We start from the raw sequence: 19,496 nt of genomic DNA, 5'->3' as shown, positions 1-19,496 counted from the left end.
AACTCTTGCGGTTTATCATTGCTGCATTGCAATACAGGGTCTTGGATTATCCAGAGGGTGCAACCGAGGTGTTGGATTTTCCCATATGGCAGATTGTAGGGAAATATAGCAGATTGTAAGGAAATATGGCAGATTGTAAGGAAATACGGCAGATTGGAAGGAAATATAGCAGATTGTAGGGAAATATGCATGGGAGTGTGCTTAAAAACACAGGTCGTAGATCTATATAGTATGTATACTATAAGCATGTAAACGTATTACACTGTATACATGCACTTCTCCCTTGGGAAGCAGCTACTAATTGGGTTGTCTGAACTATAACAACATCTCTATACATGTAATCCTATTAGGAATTTTCTGTGTGTGCTTTGGACTTGTATCTGATGACAGCTCTACTGCATGCAGTGATACTACACCCTTTGGCCTAATATATAGTCCTACCTCTATACTCCACTACTGTATTCACACGTGCATGTGAGACTGTGTTTGGATCTTGTAAGCTGAAAAGGGAAATCGATTAGGTAAGTTATAACTGTGCAAACTAAGTGTAATGACTGATAAGAATTTGAGCCTCATAATATCAATTGCTGGTGACCGCTATCTTATTCCACTCTATAGATGATATACAGTATATAGAAGAAGCAATAGCACTATTCTGACACTGCCGGATTAGCTTGTAATCTTATAGTATCGGAGAGAACATGCACTGCACCTGGGTGGTGCTGCTACTGACCCTAGCTACTGTTACCAGGAGTGAGCACTATCACATTGTGTCAGTGGATTCAACTGACTCGTGTAATGACTACCAAAATAGAACTTGTTTCACTCTCGAGCAGCTTGTTCAAACAGACCTGTTGTCTGGTGGAGACAAACTCACCTTGAGCTTTCTGTCTGGTGATCATTTATTAAGTGAAATGCTTTACATTTGTAATTTCAGAGAGGTGATTATTGCTGGCCAAAATGCCACTATCAATGCCAACACAACTGGTAGAGCAGTGTATTTATCTAATATCCGTGCATTGAGTATTGAAGGTTTGAATTTCACAGGAGCAGGTGATAAAAAAAGTTCAGGCTACATTTCTCAAGAATTATATATCGATGAATGCTCTTTGGTAGACCTGAAATTGCTAAAGTTGGAATCTTGTACACTCTGGATCACCACGATCACTCATGTGGTAACTGTGAAAATTGAACAAGTTCTCTTTGTAAACGACACTAGCACTGACAGAGCATTGTATGTTAAAGCTGATATTGTGTGCATTGAAAAGAGTGATTTCTTTAATAACAATGGTGGTGCAGTTTACATTTACTCAAAGCAAACTGTTATTAATGATTCAAGATTCACTTCCAATACTGGTACTACATATGGTGGAGCAGTGGAGGTGGCCTCTTCAAGTGTGACTATCAGTTGGTGCAACTTTACAAATAATAGCGTTTATTACAGTGGTGGAGCGATTTATGCCAGTGATTTTTATTATAGTGGTGGCGGTATTTCGGCAGTTAATGTTTCAATCAGTTTCTGTAACTTTATGGATAATATCGCTGAATATGGTGGAGCGATTTCCACCTTCAGAACTAATTTGTTCATTTCCAACTGTGCGCTACTAAACAATAGTGCTATTCGTGACGGTGGAGCAATTAATATCTGGTTTGGGAGTGTCTCAATCTCTGACAGTGAGCTAGCGTACAACAGTGCTGAAAGATCAGGTGGAGCGATTTTGGTTTTGAATGGAGAGTTACTGATATCCGATAGCAAGCTAACAAACAACAAGGCACCCTCTGGTGGAGCGATTTTGGTATATACTGGAACTATATCTGTCTCCAAAGTCATGTTTAAAAATAACAGTGCTGACATTGGTGGAGTATTTTTTGTTGCTGATGGCACTGTGATCATTTCCGATTCTCTGCTCACAAATAACAGAGCAACCCAACAAGATGGAGTGATTGCGGTTGCTATCTCAACTTTAATAAATACTAATACAAGCATATTTGACAATTTAGAGGGTGAAAATATCATTTACGTAGTGCATTCTAACTTGTCATTTACGGGAGTTAACAATGTTAGCAATAATGTAAACCCTGTGTATGCTCTAAGCAGTCGAGTGGAGTTCAATGGACCCACAACTCTCAGTAACAATCGTGGTGTGCAGGGTGGAGCCATCAGAGCAGTCCAGAGTCAAATCTATATCAATGCAGAAGGAGTGGTCATTTCTAACAATACTGCTACCTTTGGAGGAGGTGTGTTTCTGAGAGAGAGCACACTCTTTGTTCACTATCCAATAGAGATTTCTCATAACACAGCACAAAATGGTGGTGGGATTTATGCATACTCAAGCGAAATTGAATTTAATTCGAAGGTCACTACTGGTTCTTTACTTAATTGTCAGTTTGTCCTGTGTACATGTAGTGACATGAAAGCTGTATTGTTTGTGAGTATTATAGATCGAAATGATGCTCAAAATGGAGGAGGTATTTATGCAGTCGCTTCAAACATTAAGGCTTTTTCTCACGCTCACATCCAAGTCAAGTCAAACTCAGCAAACAATAGCGGAGGTGGAATGTATCTACAGCAAAGCTCCAGGATATATATTCTAAAACAGGACTTGGAGCTAGAGCTTGGTAAAACGCTGGTCATACTAGAAATTCAGAATAACACGGCTCAATATGGAGGGGGGATATTTGTGGCAGACAGTACTGAGAGTGGTGTGTGTAGAGGAGAGGATGTAACTACTGCAGGAGATCTGACACAAACAGAATGCTTCATTCAAACTCTAAATCTGTATGGCTTTGATATCAATTTTATTAAGATCGTGTATAATTTGCTCCAAAGTATTCCGTCTTCACCTGAAGAAGTTAAGTGTTTAAATAGTAAGTCAATCAATTATTGCAACACTTTTTTGACTAACAACACAGCTTCCCAGTCAGGAGCAGATATTTATGGAGGTCTGTTTGACAGGTGTACGGTGGATGTATCAGCCGAACTCTCTTCATCAGACAACGGATTTGAGTACTTGAACAATACTGTGCATTATTCATCCATAGCTTCGAAGGCTGTCAGAGTGAAGTTGTGTAACACCACCAAGCAAACCATTTCTGTTAGAAAGGGACAAGCATTCACAATCAGTGTTATGGCTGTAGACCAAGCTGGAAATCCAATGATTAATGCCACAATTCACAGTTTTGTTATCACTGAGAGTGGAGTTGGTCGTCTCAAAGAAGGACAAGCACAACAGGAAGTTGGCAATCAGTGCACAGAATTAGAGTACAATGTATTCTCACAAGACAGCTCTGCTCAAGTGGAACTCTATGCTGAGGGTCCATGCAACAATTTGGGAATTTCAAGACAAATTCTAAACATATATTTTCAAAAGTGTAATTGCTCTATTGGACTCCAACCAATTCAGTCCTCAATTGAGTGTAAGTGTGACTGTGATCCAGTCTTGCAACAAGAATATCAGATAACAAACTGTTCTGAAGAAAATGGGACCATAAAGCTGGAAAGCAATAACAACATATGGATAGGAGTGACTAATACCACTAACGGAAGTGGGTATGTTGTTAGTAACTGTACATTTGACTATTGTGTACTAAAGCCAGTCAACATCAGTCTAAGCAACCCTGACGAACAGTGTGCCTACAATCGAAGTGGTGTCTTGTGTGGAGAATGTGAACCAGGACTGAGTCTTGTGTTAGGTACATCACGATGTGAACTCTGCTCAAACTCTTACCTTCTCCTGCTACTTCCGTTTGCCCTGGCAGGCATAGTACTAGTTGTATTCATTCTCGTTTTCAACATTACCGTAGCAACAGGCACTATCCATGGGCTGATCTTCTACACTAATATATTAGCTGCAAATCAGTCTATTTTCATACCTTTTCATAACCATTTGACAGTTTTCATATCGTGGGTGAATCTTGACTTGGGTATTGAGACATGCTTTTATGATGGAATGAACTCTCAAGCAAAAGTGCTCCTTCAGATTGTCTTTCCTGCTTACCTGTTTCTTCTGATGTTCTTAATAATCATTGTGAGCAAGTACTTCGACTCTTTTGCAAAGCTCCTCTCCAACAGGAATCCAGTTGCTGCCCTAGGCACACTCGTCCTACTCTCTTATTCCAAACTCTTACGGTTTATCATTGCTGCACTGCAACACAGGGTCTTGGATTATCCTGATGGTACAAGTGATATAGTTTGGATGTATGACGGCAATGTGCAATATTTCACTTCCGGTCACGTCCCTCGGTTTGTTTTTGCCGCCATAATCCTCATTTCTGGTGTAGTGTTCACTGTGGTGCTCTTCTTTGGACAATGGTTTCCTCGCTGCTCAAAATGGAAACTCATGAAATGGACTAAGAACACGAAGTACATTGGCTTCATGGATGCATACTATGCTCCATTCACGCCCAAACATCGCTACTGGGTGGGACTGCTCCTATTTTCTTTTATCGCTCATAATATAATAACTGCTCTGGCTTTGGACACTTCTCTCCCTGTTCTATCAGCTGGTGTTCTATCAGTTGGACTGATCAGCTGGAAATTACTGAACAATCGTTTGTACAAAAACAAAATCCGTGATTCCCTCGAAACTCTTTATCTACTCAATATTGTTTGTCTAGCATTTGGCACCTCCTTTGTCAAAGATACCAGAAAAAATCAGTCAGCCCTAGCCAATACTTCGATGGCTATATCCTTTGTCATCTTTGCAATAACCCTCTGCTACCATTTTTTTACTAATTCGTACTCAAGAATATTAATACATGGCTGAAGATAGAAGACACCATAAGGAATTTAGGAGCTAATGTTGTAGTCAGACGAGCTAGCAATGGTCGGGAAATGTATCAGCAGCTGGTAGCTGATGAAAATGATGATGATGAATTACTCAAAGCAGTAGACAACTATGAACAAAGAGATGCCTTGAACCCACCTTACACTGATCATGATGGAGCCGTGGAAGAAGCTGACCCTGATTGTTACATCACACCTCCCATCATCAGACCAGCCACGAGGCCAGACCAGATGATATTACCCTACATGGATGAGCTAGCCCCCCTCACCACAGAGGACTACAGACCAGCCCCTCCCCCTACAAGAGTCAACCATCGTCCTGCTGTTACATGCACAGAAATTGGTCCCATACAAAATAAAGTCTAAACTGTAGCTGAGGTACACACTTAGATTAGAATGATATAATTGCTGATTACAATATTCATTGCTGTTTTACTAGTTTTAATTATCCTCTGCTAGCTGTTATTATGATTTGTGTTGTGACTGTAGCTAATTAATGTCCACAAGATAACACACGTCAAACTCTCAATTATAATTATAGCCAACAGACAAAAATATCTAATCTAGTATTTTGGGTGAGATCCAGACCAAGCAACATGAGACTAACTGTTCCATTGATTAATATGAGTTGACAATACAAGTGATATTGTTTGGTTGTATGACAGCAAATGAATGTGCAACAGTGTTTTGAAGCAGCTGCTCTCTCATATAACTATTTGCCCCTTAGTAAGAGCCTGTATATGCATGTATATAGATCTATACGTGTCCCCAAATAAATCAATTTCTCAAAACATGTAAATCGTGTTATTGTGTCAGAAGGTGAGAGTACACTGTGTGTGTGACAATTGTGAGGGTACTTATTTTTGCCAATACACTAGCTAAATTAAGTGTTTTATCTATCTCTGCATGTGCGTGCAATGTTAGTCAATGATTAGTTATCCTCTAGTAGCAGTTCCCTCAAATCAACCTCTGTGACTGTGGGGGGTGTGCTATGTGGGGGGACACATATGATGTCATCGTTAGTTAGTGCTCGATTCCGAGGCCCTTTTAGAGAGGAAACAACTCTTGATGTTAGCCGCTTGATGGCTTCTATTCTCTGACACATAACGTAGCAGTGATAGGCTAAGATGAGGCCACACATAACGAATGCACTACCCACCATACAACAGATTGTTATACTTTGTCCGCTGATTTTATCAGTCTGGTTTGACTGCAGAAACAGTGATGTGGCAGTTAGTAGCAGAAGATTTGCCAGAAAAAATAGCTCCAGGAAGTTTGATAGTTTGCTTGTATAGAGCTTAATTGTTATTCCGAATGCCATCAATATTATCCTTAAAATAGACAATACTATGATTATCACTAGCAAATTGATGGCTTGTTTTCCAGACACATTTAAAGACACAGCTGTTAGTATAACGAGCCTACCTAGCAGCAGTAGTCCAGTCCAATAGCGAGACTTGACTCCGTAAGGACCTTGATAAGCATCCAGTAGAGGCTTTAACTTGTTTACCCATCGTAATAACTTGTAGTGTGTGTATCGCTGCAGAATCGGGGCCATTAATAACAGGATAGTGAATGGCAGTATGTGTGCTAATAATATGAACAGGCCAGCTGCAAAGAGCAAGCTGTGCGGCCACTCGAGGAATGTGTAGCGGCCATCGAGCAGCCAGAGGGTGGTGGGCGTACCGTTGACATTGATGAGAGTGGTCGATGAAAAGGTATCGAAAGTAGTCCTCAATAGTTTAGCGTACGATAGTAGGAAGAGTGTAGCTAGAACTGATACTGTGTTTGAGCCCGTCCATTTAGAGACTTTGATAGAGTAGCGGCTGATTAAGATTAGCAGGCCTACTATTGTCCAAATGTACAGAGGAAAGATAAATTGTAGCCATGTACGATAGTATGTGTTGAGTCCATTCACAAAACATGTTTCTATGCCCAGGTCAAGGTTCAACCAGGCAATAAAGACAGAGATAATGCTGACAAATTTGTTATCAGTGTTGGACGGAAAGAAAGCAGTTTGTGTGGATCGTACGATGTTGGCGTAAAAGATGAGACCATTGATAGTTCCCGTGGAAACAGTGAGGTTACATTTGAGTAAAAGGACAACCAAGACGACTCCTGCCAGTGCAAATAGTATCAATAAGAGAAGGTTGATATTAGAGCACTCTTTACACTGCGATGTACCCAGGGCTAGACTGAGCCCAGGTCGACAAGCTCCACACAGTACACCACTGCGATTAAAGTCACACTGTTCTTGCTGGTTGAAGGGATCGACTTTAGTGAAGTTGCTCTTACAGTAATCAAATGGACAGACTTGATGCACAACAACGCCCTCTGAATAGGTGCCAACCCACATGGAGGACGTCTTGTGCAGTCGCTCATCGTCAATGTTGCATGTGATTCCATTAGACGCTAGATATTCTGTACAGATGCATTTTTTGGCATTGAAGTTTGTTATAAAACCAGGTGGACATGCTTTAATTCTAATCTCAATATTTAGAAAGATCCATTCGTAATAAGACTGTACTTCCTGGCCGACTATTGTTAGATACAGTGTTTCAGTATAGTTTGTTTGTTGAGTTTCTATTGAGTAGTACAGTTGCTTGCATTCTTTGGCGATGTTTTGAAGGATTGTTTCTTCAGCAATGTTTGCGAAACTTGTCATCTGTAAATGTGCTTGTACTTTGCAAGGGGAGGAATAGTTGTACTGCCCGACACACACTAGTGGAATATGGAACCTCTGTCCTGGATAAATGTCTAGTTGCATGAAGTGTGAACAAGTGTGTTTCTGTGGGAAGTCGTCAGAGCAAATACACACTTCGTTGGGAGGAGAGGAAACAGCTGATGATGTATTTCTCTCCATGATATCAACAATGTCCCACAATTTACAGTCTTCTAGTTGGCCTCCATAAATTGCATCACCTCCCTGCGTCGCTGTGTTGTGTTTCATACTAATTGTAATTTTATCTGTTGGTTGGCTAAAAATACATTCATTAATAACATCCTCACAATTACGAATTGCAATACCACCACCATAACCAGCTGCTGTGTTGTTGATTATCCTGAGGCTAGTGAGTGACAGTATATCAATTCCTACCAGTATATTACTATCCGTTGAACATTCAAACAGGATAGCCCCGCCATCTGACTGGTGAGCATGGTTACCGTTAATTACGCTTGTTCCAGACAGTACTAGGTCCGTGTCATAAACGTAAATACCTCTACAATCATTGCCTATAATTTCAACATCTTTTATGAACAGATAATCATCACGTATTATGACATGAATTGTACCAGTTTCCTCTGTCTCTTCATTTGTATTTATCTTGCATGTGTTGTGTATGAATGTGCAATTACTGATTTGTTGATGGTACTGGCTCAAGTCGATATCATAATACTCGTCTGAATAGACAGCTGCTCCAAGTCTAGCTTCATTGCCTATGAAAGTACAATTGTCAAAAGACTGTGTAAATGAAGTGTATGCTGCACCACCAAATTCAGCCGAGTTATAACTGAACACTGTTTCCGATATATTCACATGTAACATTATATTATTGTGATAGAGAAAATCATCACTCTCTATTGCAAGCCCACCACCATTTCTAACAGCTGTATTCCTTGAAAATATTGACTTGGTGATATGAATGTGATTCGAACTATGAATACCTTCGTCTATGAACAATCCGATACCACCGCCACTATAAGCTTTATTGCCTATAAATTTGCACCTGTTTATCAATACACTTACATTATGTAAGTTTACCATAGAAATTGTTAGTCCACCGGAAGAGCAATTTGCAAATTTTGAGCACCTACCAATTCCATTTGAAAATATAGAATTTTTTATTGAGAAAATCGTGGGTTTCTTAAGTGTATTATTTTCAGACGCACTGAACATTACGTGCAAGTTGCCTACAAACTTATTTCCAGTATGATTTCTACCGTGTATGACAATTTCATTTAGCATTAAACGGTTAATGTTGACATTTTTGTCGAATTTCTTCAGAATAATGACCATGCCAGCTCCTCTGCTGCTAGTGATATTGATGTTAGCAATTACCAGCTTGGGTACGTCCATGGCTACTACTGATGATGTGGTTTCATCCAGAATAGTTGAGTTACCCCTCATATTAAAGTGTAGTTTAAAACCACAATTTTGTAGCTCGACGTTTTTCAAAGTTAAAGATAGAAGTTGAAGAAACACGAAGCTAATTGGGTGACCTGACTCACAATCAATTATAGCATTTTGTTGGTTTTGTCCATCTGAAATTGCTGCAAAAGTTGCTGATACTTCCTGATCTAAATAAGGATTTCCGACAACAATCCAACCATTCGTTTTTGGAACATGAGTCCCAGCTATGAAGAATACATTGATACTCATACCATCATTGATGCTTGTGTCTGTGGAGTTAGTCACCAGATCTGTTATAGTGACACACTGGTGTGGTGGTATGGAGTGGGGGCACTCTGACATTGTGTCTGGTCTCACCCAATACTCGACTGTCGTCCCATTGGTCCAGCAGTTAGCGGGGGAGGTCAGAGTCAGAGAGAGTAGAAGAATGAGCGAAGAAAACTGTGCCACAGTAGTCATGATGATCATTATTACGTTTCGTACGTCTGACCTTGCTGATCTATAATTATAGTTTTTATAGGTTTTGATTTTATGGTACACTGTAGATTTTTTTACGTATAAAAGTACCTTTTCATGGTTAATCAGAGTATATAGCAAGAAATTGTCAATTCCCGAAATCAAAATATTATTGATTGCATGGTTACATCTTGTTTGTCTGATTTCAACCAATACTTGACCATATTGTACGTCCCATTGGTCCAGTTATAGCATGGGGAGCCAGAGAAATGTGTGCTCTATAGTACCATAATTTTGTATACGTCGGACCTTAATTGTTATTAGCTGTGATCTATATAGCTTTATGTAATTACTCATGTTGATAATGGTACAGTATATTGACGTGTGTGTATATACACATGCACCTTTTCACAGTTAATCACAGTATATAGAGTTGAATATAATTATAGCAAGAAATTTTCAATTCCCGAAATCAAAATATTATTGATTGCATGCATGGTTACATCTTGTTTGTGGTCTCACTCAATACTTGACCATATTGTACGTCCCATTGGTCCAGTTAGCATGGGGAGCCAGAGAAATGTGTGCTTTATATAGTACCATAATTTCGTATACGTTGGACTTTGTTATTAGCTGTAATCTATTATGTAATTACTCATGTTGATAATGGTACAGTATATTGACGTGTGTGTATATACACATACACCTTTTCACAGTTAATCACAGTATATATAGAGTTAAATTGTCAATTCATTTCCTTCCCAAATCTTAATATTGATTGATTATACATTTTGTATACATGCATAATTATGGTATAGGGTATAATTATCTACAGGGATTTGCAGGGTCAGAGTTCTTGCAACTGCAATGTCAATACGGAAGTACCTGTCACGTGAACCGTTATGTAAGAAGATTGACATCACAGCATAATAATGTATTATTTGTCTCTCAAAAAATGCTCATTCTAACCAATTTTCTCCAAACTGGGAAAAATTGACCTATATATGCCTATAAGGTGACATATTTTCACTTGTTTGCGATTTCACTGTTTTAGATTATTTTGCTGGTATTAAATTCTACTCAAGTTGTAAAATTAACTATAATTTTTGCAAGTGGTATTCACTGCCAATTACCTGCGACTACACAGAATTGAAATAGCGGAAATTAATACCCGCGAAAACATGTCACCTTATAAGGAGGAGGTTTGAGGCTAGGACGGGCCACGCCCAACTAATTTAAGAAGGCAGTGCTCTATAAATGTCAGCGGAGGTCCGACACGAGTACCTCAATTAGGCTAAAATTGCAACCACAACTTTAATTTTAATTACTGTTATTTTGCACGTGACCAAGCCTAATCCCTAATCGAGGTACTCGTGTGTTGACCTCCTCTGGCTCTATGTTTATTATAGTTCTAACATGGGAGGTAGTCTCGTAGAAGCCATGCAGACCAATAGCTACATGTACTGTTATACTTTCATATGTAAAGTGATGAGAGTGCATGTGCTCCAAAAGAGGTACGTGTCGATCAGTATACACTCTCTATAATTATATTCATTATACAAGCCATAACATGTCTGTTCCCAAGTCCATTAACGCTCTCTCTTTGATCACACAAGACAGTTGTCTTGTACTTGTGTGATCGAAATAATTATGAGAAAAAGATAATTAATTGTGTTCCACTTTCTAATACCTATATAGAGCATGCACTTAATTCAAACTAGATCAGCATAATTATTACAGTAAATTGAAGAGGTATAAGAGCAGTATAGAGGTACACGACCCTTGGCCGTATTATCAGGGAAGTATACTGATATATAATACGGCTAGTACATGCCTATATAATTATATATAGTCTTGCAAGCCAGGCGTTTTGATTACACAGCTGCATAATTATTACACTTTGCTCTATAAAAGTATACATACCACACAGTGGCGGATCCAGGAAATTTGAGAGGGAGGTAATTCCAAAACAATTAATTTACTTGTATAGCAATAACGTAGCAATAGTTTATAAGTGTGGTCAATGGAATTTCTCGCTTGTTGGGTATAAGTGTCTAATTATTTGCTTTGCCATTCAGTTTTACATTTAATCCTCTCCCTCCGTAGCTTTGATTGTGGCAGTGGCGGATCCAGACAGGTTCCATGGGTTCCCTGAAACTCCCCTTTCACACAAGAACACACTGTAGTCAACGTACTAGCTATAGCAACTAGCTAACTCAGCTTGAATGATCATGATCTGTACATAGTTACTATATAGGCTGATGTCTTGCAATTGATATGTCCGCCGGCTCTCTAATGCTCATTGTTTAGGAAAAGTGATGACCCCTTTTTTTTAGTTTTGGAACCTCCCTCTCAAAATTCCTGGATTCGCACTGTGTGGTATTAATTAAATTAATAGACACATGCACACTATACAAGTTACTTTACCCCGCAGTCATTGATTTTTGATAATAATTAACAGTTGTTATTGCATCAAAATAAATGATGACATAATTATTGCATGTACCTACAAAGCATGCATGCATGACAGGGGCGGATCCAGGATTTAAGGAAGGGGGGTTCTTATAGTAATTCTTGTCCGCGCAAAAAGTTCACTCGGTGCGCAGCGCCTAAATTTTTGTGACCACGCCCCCTTTAAAGTACCACGCCCACTAATTAACCCTCATGTTCTCCCTCATGATTTAATTTATAAACACAGGAGAGATAGTTGTGACTGGAGGAGAGATAGTAGTGGTCCCCAGTGGAAAGACAGCCGGTGGTGGCTGGTGAAGAGGAGACTTGGCTATATATAGACTTGTAGAACTTGACCATCAATATAATTATTATTGATTTTATAGCAATTATACATGTAAGTATGCAGTGTCATTCAATATGCAGTGTCATGCACTCTCCCTTACCTGAAACTTTCCTCTTCTTACACCAGGAGTCAAGGATTCATGGCTAGATATAATAATCGCTTGACCACGGTGCAAATCAATGTGGCTGCAGTAGCCAGCCCCACCCTCTTGTTATGTAGAGAGAACCAGCCCCACCCTTTTATTATGCAAAGAGAACCAGCCCCACCCTTTTATTAAGCAGAGAGGACGTACTTTGTACGACTTTGTCACGACAGTACAGTTAGCTAGCTAGCTAATATATACTAGGTGGAAGGGTAGTTCGTAGGAACCCAACGAACTACCTCTGGATCCGCCCCTGCATGAGGAGTGATTATTGTTCAGTGTCACTATCAGAGAACTTAATGTGGACGCGTTTGCTTTTCACAGGAGGCACACGTTCACTGGATTTGACACCTGACTTGTCACATGACTTATCAACTGACCTATCAGTGTATCTCATTTCCTCATAACCACGACCTCTCCTCAGCGCCTTATTGATCACCTGTCAGTGTGTATGTACATGGAATAAATCATAAAAATACTCATAAAACTATATAATATATAATGTTTAGAATTATGTACACATCATAATTAGAATTATTGGGCATGTACATTCTAAGGTGCTAAATCAAACCCAGATCAGGATACGTCAGTATTCACAGTACCCTATAGGTCCCATGCAATAGTAAGAGGTTCCACCACACACACCTTATCTTGTCCCCTCATCTGGTTGTGCTTCTTCCCCTTCAAGTGTCTCTGTCTCCGCTCGGCCTGGGTCTTGAGGAAGTACGCTCTCTCCTCAGCATCTGCATGGGGTAGTTTGAATTTCTTGGTGGACTAGTTCATCCATATTATATGCATTTGCACAAAATCTTCACCTGAAACTAAGTATGCTGGAGCATATTAATTAGGCACCTTAATTATAACATTGTTCGTACATTATAGAGAACAATGTTTAATAATGAAAGCACCGCGGGTGCTGATCCTCGGTAGAAGTGTCAAAGCTATGCATAACATAAAGCTATAATTTATTAGCAAGAGCTTTTATACACATAAAAAGTCATTATAATCATGCATGATGAACATTTTGCTTTTTTTGCTGCATGTCAAAATCCAGAAACTCAAAGAGTGGTAATGCTTGACCATGCAATGATCGACCATGATTGTTGTTAAAAGGGATCGATGCCAAAAGTCAAAGTCTAAAATTAATGCTGGCATCAGCATGCAGAGCCTAATGCAGCTCTCTTCTCATTTTTGCAGCTACGAATACCTAGTGCAGAGCTAACTAGCTACTAAGTATAGAGTAGCAACACTCCATGGACAATTTTTTCTACGAATTCTTCTGAAAAGGTTGCAATGGCATTTCAAGTAGTCTAGATGCAAAACTAGGCAAAACTAGGCACAAATCGAGAACTATAATTATAAGCGTTATTTTGCAAATCCACGAATTGAAAATATAACTATAGAAACTCTTACTTGCTGCACTTCATTGATCCTTAATTGAGCAGCTGTAGCAGTCTACACACACACACACACACAAACTCTCAGCAAGAGAACTTGGTTATTATTATTGGTGAATGATATAGGAGCTGCACCCATAGACTATAGTTATATGAGTGAGTAAGCACTAGTCAGCAAGGGACATCTCAGAGCATGAGGCTGAGGCTACAAGCATAGATACCATAAAGCTACTGAAAGTTGTAAGTGGGGGCCCCATATCGCTGGAGGGGCCTCAAAGCGCTAGTAAAATAGGGCCGTGGGAGATTCTTATTATAGGCCACACACAAAGTCAATTTGTAGTTAAGTTTCTCAGGGTATGGCGCCAAATCACTAGTGGTTTAGGGCCCAAGGGGGGAGCCCCATATCGCTTCTACACCGTTAAGGCAATACAAAGTCAATTTGTAGTTTCTCAGGCCCTTGCGCTTTTCAAATATCACGTGACCTCAAATTAACGGCACTAGAACGTGGTCTGTTTGTCATGAATATAATTATGACCAAAATTAAATTATCACACTTCCGATTATTGAGGAAGTTGTGGGTGTGTTTTCAATAAAAATTCGATGAATATCATTATCATTAAATGTAGGACACCCTGAGAAACTTAACTACAAATTGACTTTGTCCTAATAAGAATAGCTGCAATGTTTTCTCTTCGAGATGACGCTAACTTGAGGGAGTTTGTGCTGGAAAATGTGGAGCACTTTGGAGAGGAGAGAGTTCTAGGAACTGGCTCCTATGGCTCTGTTCAAGAGGTCAGTCACTGCATGCTATATACTATGATGTTTCTGTGCACTGTCTCTAGTGCATCTGCTAGCTATTCAAGTGTGACTGCCTCCATGGATAGGTGATAATCAATGGTGAGGTGTATGCAGCCAAGAAGATCCACGAGGTTCTCCTGGAGACGGACGAGCGTGGTGGAGTGGCCAACATAGCTGGGAACTACCACCGAGAATGTTGACTCATGGCTCGCATCCGTCACCCCAGCATCACCCAGTTCATTGGGCTGTGTTTCGTGACTGGCTCTCGACTGCCCCTCCTGGTCATAGAGAGGCTGGACTCAAGTCTGGACGATCTCCTGGAATCCACCCCCAACATCCCCCTCTCTGTCTCCTAGTACATTCTGGTCTGTGTGGCTCGAGGGCTGCTCCACTTGCATTGTGAGTCCATGGTCCATCGTGACCTCACTGCCAGAAACGTCCTGCTGACGGCATCTCTGAGAGCCAAAATCACAAACTTTGGTAACTCTCGTATTGTGAATCTGGAGCCTGGTCGACTGGCCAGGACTCTAACGAGGTTTCCTGGGACACTGGTGTACATGCCGCCCGAGGCCCTCTCTGACAGAGGCCATAGTGTGTACGGACCCAGTCTTCTCTTTCGGAGTGCTGCAATTGTTTGCACTCACACAAGTATGTGTTTCGTTTAATGATAGCAGTATTACAGTTTACTTTGGGTAATGGGGTACTCTATTTGTTGGTAAATAGTTGAACTTCATCTGTATTGCAATGCATTGTGCACTAATGGAATGATAGTGACACATATACACTTCACACATACGTACATACATGCAATCATGACACTCAGTATTGACATGCTCTTCCACTCCAGGTGTTTCCAGGAGATCTCCTTGCCCCCACGTACAGTGACCTTAACAACCCATACCACCTCCTAGCTCGCTCAGAGTTTGAGCGCCGAGGTCCCTACACGGCTCTCCTTGAGAGGAGTCCGGCGGGTGGACGTGAACACCCTCTGTTTGGTCTGGTGAGGGAGTGTCTGGCCAACACCCCAGAGAGAAGACCGACCACCGCTGAGCTCCTCTCGTCTCTGGAGGAGGTGGGGAGGGAGATGGACGGAGGACTGCTCCAGCTGGACATTGCACGAGTGAAGACTGCCACGACCCTCAGGGCAAAGGAGAAGAGGATAGAGGCTCTACAGGTGAGTCCAGTCCAGTGAGCTAGTGGGTGCAAGGGTCTGACACTGCATGCTGTAATCTGTTCTCAGAGAGAGGTGGTCGAGAAGGACAGGATACTGGAGAGGAAAGATGAGCAATTGACTGAGAAAGATGCAGTTATAGTGCAAAAAAACAACCATAATGAACAAAAGGTTGCACTTCTGGCGGATAAAGATACTCAACTTGCTAGACAGCAACAGGTCAGCAAGTAGCCTCGACCCCAGGCCGATCCGTCTCCAATTGAACGCTAGGTTGCCTCCTCGGCCTGGTATTGATTGTATCTGGGCGTGACCGGAAACTGGTACATAGTTATAATTATTTTGTGCATGCTGTAAAATCTTCAGTTTATCAGTTGGCTAAAAATACAGTGATATAATGACACTAGACTGTTAGTCCATGTGGGCAATAGAGCACTGCGTCCATAGAATCAAAGATCTCAAACAAGAGCTTCCAAATACTGCATATAATTATATGCCTGCTAAGCCTTCAGGTGGCATGACAAAGATTATGTGTTCACAGTGCATCAAGAGACAGTAGAATCCTGACGTCACTGTCAGGATAGCAACCAGAAGTGTTAAAACAGCCATTCCACGTCATACAGGTAGTTCTATAAGATCCACGTCAGTACAGGTAGTTCTATAAGATCGGCCCCTTAGGAAAGACATGAGTGGCACTAGGGCATCCCCTTTCAATGAGTTCGCACCCATCATGCAGCTAAGAGGGTACGATGGGGGTTGGAGGGGAAAGGTTCGATTTTGCTCCTGTATACAAATTAGTATGAACATCATTCCACTGCATTTTGTAACTCACAGTGATGGTCCGCACAGCACTAGCCTCGATCCCAGGCCGCACTTCCTTGAAAGCTGGTGAGGAGGCTAACACAATACCGGCGCAATGTCATATCTTGATCCAGGTACCAAGGATTGGCTATAGTTTTATATAGGCTATAATGTACAATTTCCAATGATGAAAGGTATTATTGAGATATATCGCTCACCTTGACAATACATCCCAGGCCCAGCCACTTGTGGATACCCCTGATCATAGTATACAAGATATCGATAGCCGGAGTCTGAGGATTTAATGTATATTATTTTTACCAGGAACCCATTAACACATACCATTTGTTGATTTGCAAGTAACAATTGGCAGAGCAGCATAACAGCTCCCCACAATGGAAAGAATAGCCAGCAGGGTAATTGCCTTCATTTTCAATCAAGCGCTTGTATTAAATTGTGTAGTCAATCAAAGGTAGCAAACTTACTGATAGCAGAAACTGGAGAACCTAGGTCTGTGTTTTCACAAGAGTGATGCTACTTCTTCCTAGATCCTTCGCACAACAGCTCACACTCCATAGCTGTCTCTGACAAACTAAACTTGCAAAAAAGCTAAAGAATAGACCTATATGACCTATGTTCTTTGTGATTTTACGGAGTAAGTATGCTTACATACACTATTAGTGTTTCTATTCGCTCAACCTTGCTCAGGTATTCGCTCGTTTTGAGCGAATACCTGAGCAACCACAGCACATGCCCAGATACAATCAATACCAGACCGAGGAGGCGACCTAGTGTTCAATTGGAGATGGATTGGCCAGACTGGCCAGGGGTCAAGGCTAACCATCAAGTTGATAACCTATATCCATGTCATTTATCTATCTTGTCAATATCTGTACCACATTTTGGTACAGATATTGAATAGTGTCCGTGCTAATGCTGCCACTAAAGATGGTATGATTGCTGACAAAGACAGACCACTCAGTGAACAAGAGTCAAGGATCACTGTTCTCATTTCCCAGAGAGAGGCTGCTCTAGTTGAGAGGGACGCTCTCTTACAGGTATGCACACACTCTTATACTCTAGTACTGTCATGAGTGTAGAATTGTCCACTGTTACAATTATATTCTCCACTGTTACACTGATCATAGTATTCACATCTCTGTTCTGAGATTTGAATATTTCCACCAACGTTCCCCTGTACAGGCACACAGGGAACAAATTGAGCACAAAGATGCTGAGCTGGTCAGGAGAGCCGCCATCATTCAACAGCAGAAACAGGTGAGACAAAATGCACCACTATAATATTACAGAGCTATAGTAGAAGCTTTGGTCTGTTATAATCGTACAGTACATTCTAGTGAACTGGTGGGCGTCGCCTCTTAAACTAATTAGAGAAAGTGATTTAGTGTGCATACAATTATTGCTACAAGTCACTCGCTTGTTAGTAGACACTATCCTAATTACACTTATTCATTATTCAGGGTCCCCCTCCCAGAGAGTTGAGACCTCCAATCACTCTGAAATGGAGAAGAGGAAAAGACATGCCAATCAAGATGGGCACTTCAGTACAGAGTGTTGTTATCGGTAATACGGTGTATGTTGGTGGAGGGCATGCAGGCAAAGATCGTACAGTGATGAAGCTCGAGCAAGATCAATGGACCAAACTACCAGAGTACACTTCCAAGTACTTTGCTATGACATCACTCGCTAATCGACTAGTGCTGGTGGGAGGACGTGATCCAAGAAACAACAAACGAATCAACCAACTTGCTGTTTTTGAGTCAGGAGAATGGACTAATCCGTATCCACCAATGAACATTTCTCGATCTTCCTCAATAGCTGTCTCTTTCAACAACCACATTATTGTAGCTGGTTGGTATGATGATGAAGTACGTATCTCCTCTGTGGAGGTGTTGGACGTGGCATCAAAAAAATGGTACATTGCTCAGTCACTACCTAACCCACGAACAGAAATGAAATCGACTCTCATAGGAAACAACCTCTACCTCATGGGAGGGATCGATTACACTGGGAGGGCAACCAAGACAGTGCACCACGTCAACCTCAATAAACTCATTGCAAAGGCCCTTTCCAACCTGGACACACCCACTCTCTGGCAAACCTTACAAGAAGTACCACTCGTGTTGTCAGCTCCTCTCAGTATTGAGAGGTCACTATTAGCCGTTGGTGGATGGGAAGACAGAGACAACCCAAGTTCATCAATCCACCTCTACCAGCCTGAAACCAGTAGGTGGGTGAAAGTGGGATACCTGCCTACTGCACGAGACAGTTGCACATGCTCAGTACTTCCTAGTGGAGAGGTCATTGTAGCCGGAGGATACACAAACACTGGTGGTTACATTCAAACTGTGGACTTCTTGTCAATAAGCTAGTGCTTAGATATAATAATTATTGTTTCACTTTGTCATGCGTTAGGATCAGGATCAATTATTCTTTTTCTTGTCGCGACAAAGGCTTTTATGTAATTATGTTACAACAGTTTGTTGGGATTGTGTAGTTATTAAATTATGCAAACAATGGTACGAGTTCGTATCGTTCAAGTGAAAAGTGTTTGAAAGATTACGTTAAAACATTGGCATGAACATGTCTGCTTCAATCATATTAATTATAGCTCTATATAATTATATAATTGTCTGCAAGTGTGCGCGAAATGTGTATATCTGCACGTGTATCTATGCTAGTCATTACAGCAAAAGAACTGCATGGGTGCACAGCCTAACAGGAATGAAGGTACCACAACAACTCCTTCTGGACTCAAGTACAGAAAGCGTTTGACTATTTATACTATAATAAAATGCAACTGCGTGTCTGCTTTATTTAGCAATTATTAATAAGGTTCTGTACTGCATGTTCTACCTTTGCTGCAATCATTGACAAGAATATTTACCAGTGTTTTTAAGCTTGTGGAGACAATTAACAAATACAACAATTTGGCAGGTGTTTTGAATTGGTGGAATGGACTATAGTAGAAAAAAGTTGCCAGTACACGGGATAGCAA

The 19,496-nt window shown here is 40.8% G+C and overlaps 4 protein-coding genes across 5 annotated transcripts in view; 2 read left to right on the top strand and 2 right to left on the bottom strand.

The window, feature by feature from the left end:
• The first annotated feature begins 379 nt into the window (after positions 1–379).
• LOC135336950 (uncharacterized) lies at positions 380–5,326 on the top strand. The gene is made up of 2 exons (XM_064532825.1): positions 380–521; positions 619–5,326. Exon 2 carries the CDS (start codon positions 702–704, stop codon positions 4,764–4,766), a length of 4,065 nt encoding a protein of 1,354 aa, XP_064388895.1. The 5' UTR covers positions 380–521; positions 619–701; the 3' UTR covers positions 4,767–5,326.
• A 265-nt stretch (positions 5,327–5,591) lies between these two features.
• Positions 5,592–9,445, bottom strand: LOC135336942 (uncharacterized). The gene has a single exon (XM_064532819.1). The coding sequence runs from the start codon at positions 9,384–9,386 to the stop codon at positions 5,718–5,720; it is 3,669 nt and encodes a 1,222-aa protein (XP_064388889.1). The 5' UTR covers positions 9,387–9,445; the 3' UTR covers positions 5,592–5,717.
• Positions 9,446–12,572: 3,127 nt separating this feature from the next.
• LOC135337017 (uncharacterized) overlaps positions 12,573–19,496 on the bottom strand; it is a 62,565-nt gene continuing 55,641 nt past the window's right edge. For both annotated transcript variants that reach the window (XM_064532913.1, XM_064532915.1), the window contains 2 exons: positions 12,959–13,056; positions 12,573–12,752 (listed from right to left, as the gene is read on the bottom strand). The gene's annotated coding sequence lies outside the window, so the exon portion shown is untranslated. The remainder of the gene's footprint in view (positions 12,753–12,958; positions 13,057–19,496) is intronic.
• On the top strand, positions 14,343–19,018 carry LOC135337019 (kelch-like protein 24a). The gene is made up of 7 exons (XM_064532917.1): positions 14,343–14,502; positions 14,595–15,156; positions 15,356–15,682; positions 15,749–15,898; positions 17,389–17,535; positions 17,681–17,755; positions 17,959–19,018. The coding sequence occupies exons 3-7, from the start codon at positions 15,593–15,595 to the stop codon at positions 18,868–18,870; spliced, it is 1,374 nt and encodes a 457-aa protein (XP_064388987.1). The 5' UTR covers positions 14,343–14,502; positions 14,595–15,156; positions 15,356–15,592; the 3' UTR covers positions 18,871–19,018.

This window comes from Halichondria panicea, chromosome 6 (genome assembly GCF_963675165.1).
Source record: "Halichondria panicea chromosome 6, odHalPani1.1, whole genome shotgun sequence".
In the NCBI taxonomy this organism is placed as follows: Eukaryota; Metazoa; Porifera; class Demospongiae; order Suberitida; family Halichondriidae; genus Halichondria; species Halichondria panicea.
Note: the sequence above shows the minus strand (reverse complement) of the source record. Positions and strands in the feature narration are given on the sequence as shown.

Bases quoted from the DNA above. Each gene is read 5' to 3' on its own strand.
- LOC135336950 (XM_064532825.1), top strand. From the start codon at position 702: ATGCACTGCACCTGGGTGGTGCTGCTACTGACCCTAGCTACTGTTACC.
- LOC135336942 (XM_064532819.1), bottom strand. From the start codon at position 9,386: ATGATCATCATGACTACTGTGGCACAGTTTTCTTCGCTCATTCTTCTA.
- LOC135337019 (XM_064532917.1), top strand. From the start codon at position 15,593: ATGGACGGAGGACTGCTCCAGCTGGACATTGCACGAGTGAAGACTGCC. The intron at 17,536-17,680 runs GTATGCACACAC...TCCCCTGTACAG, and splicing joins AGAGGGACGCTCTCTTACAG to GCACACAGGGAACAAATTGA. The intron at 17,756-17,958 runs GTGAGACAAAAT...TTCATTATTCAG, and splicing joins TCATTCAACAGCAGAAACAG to GGTCCCCCTCCCAGAGAGTT.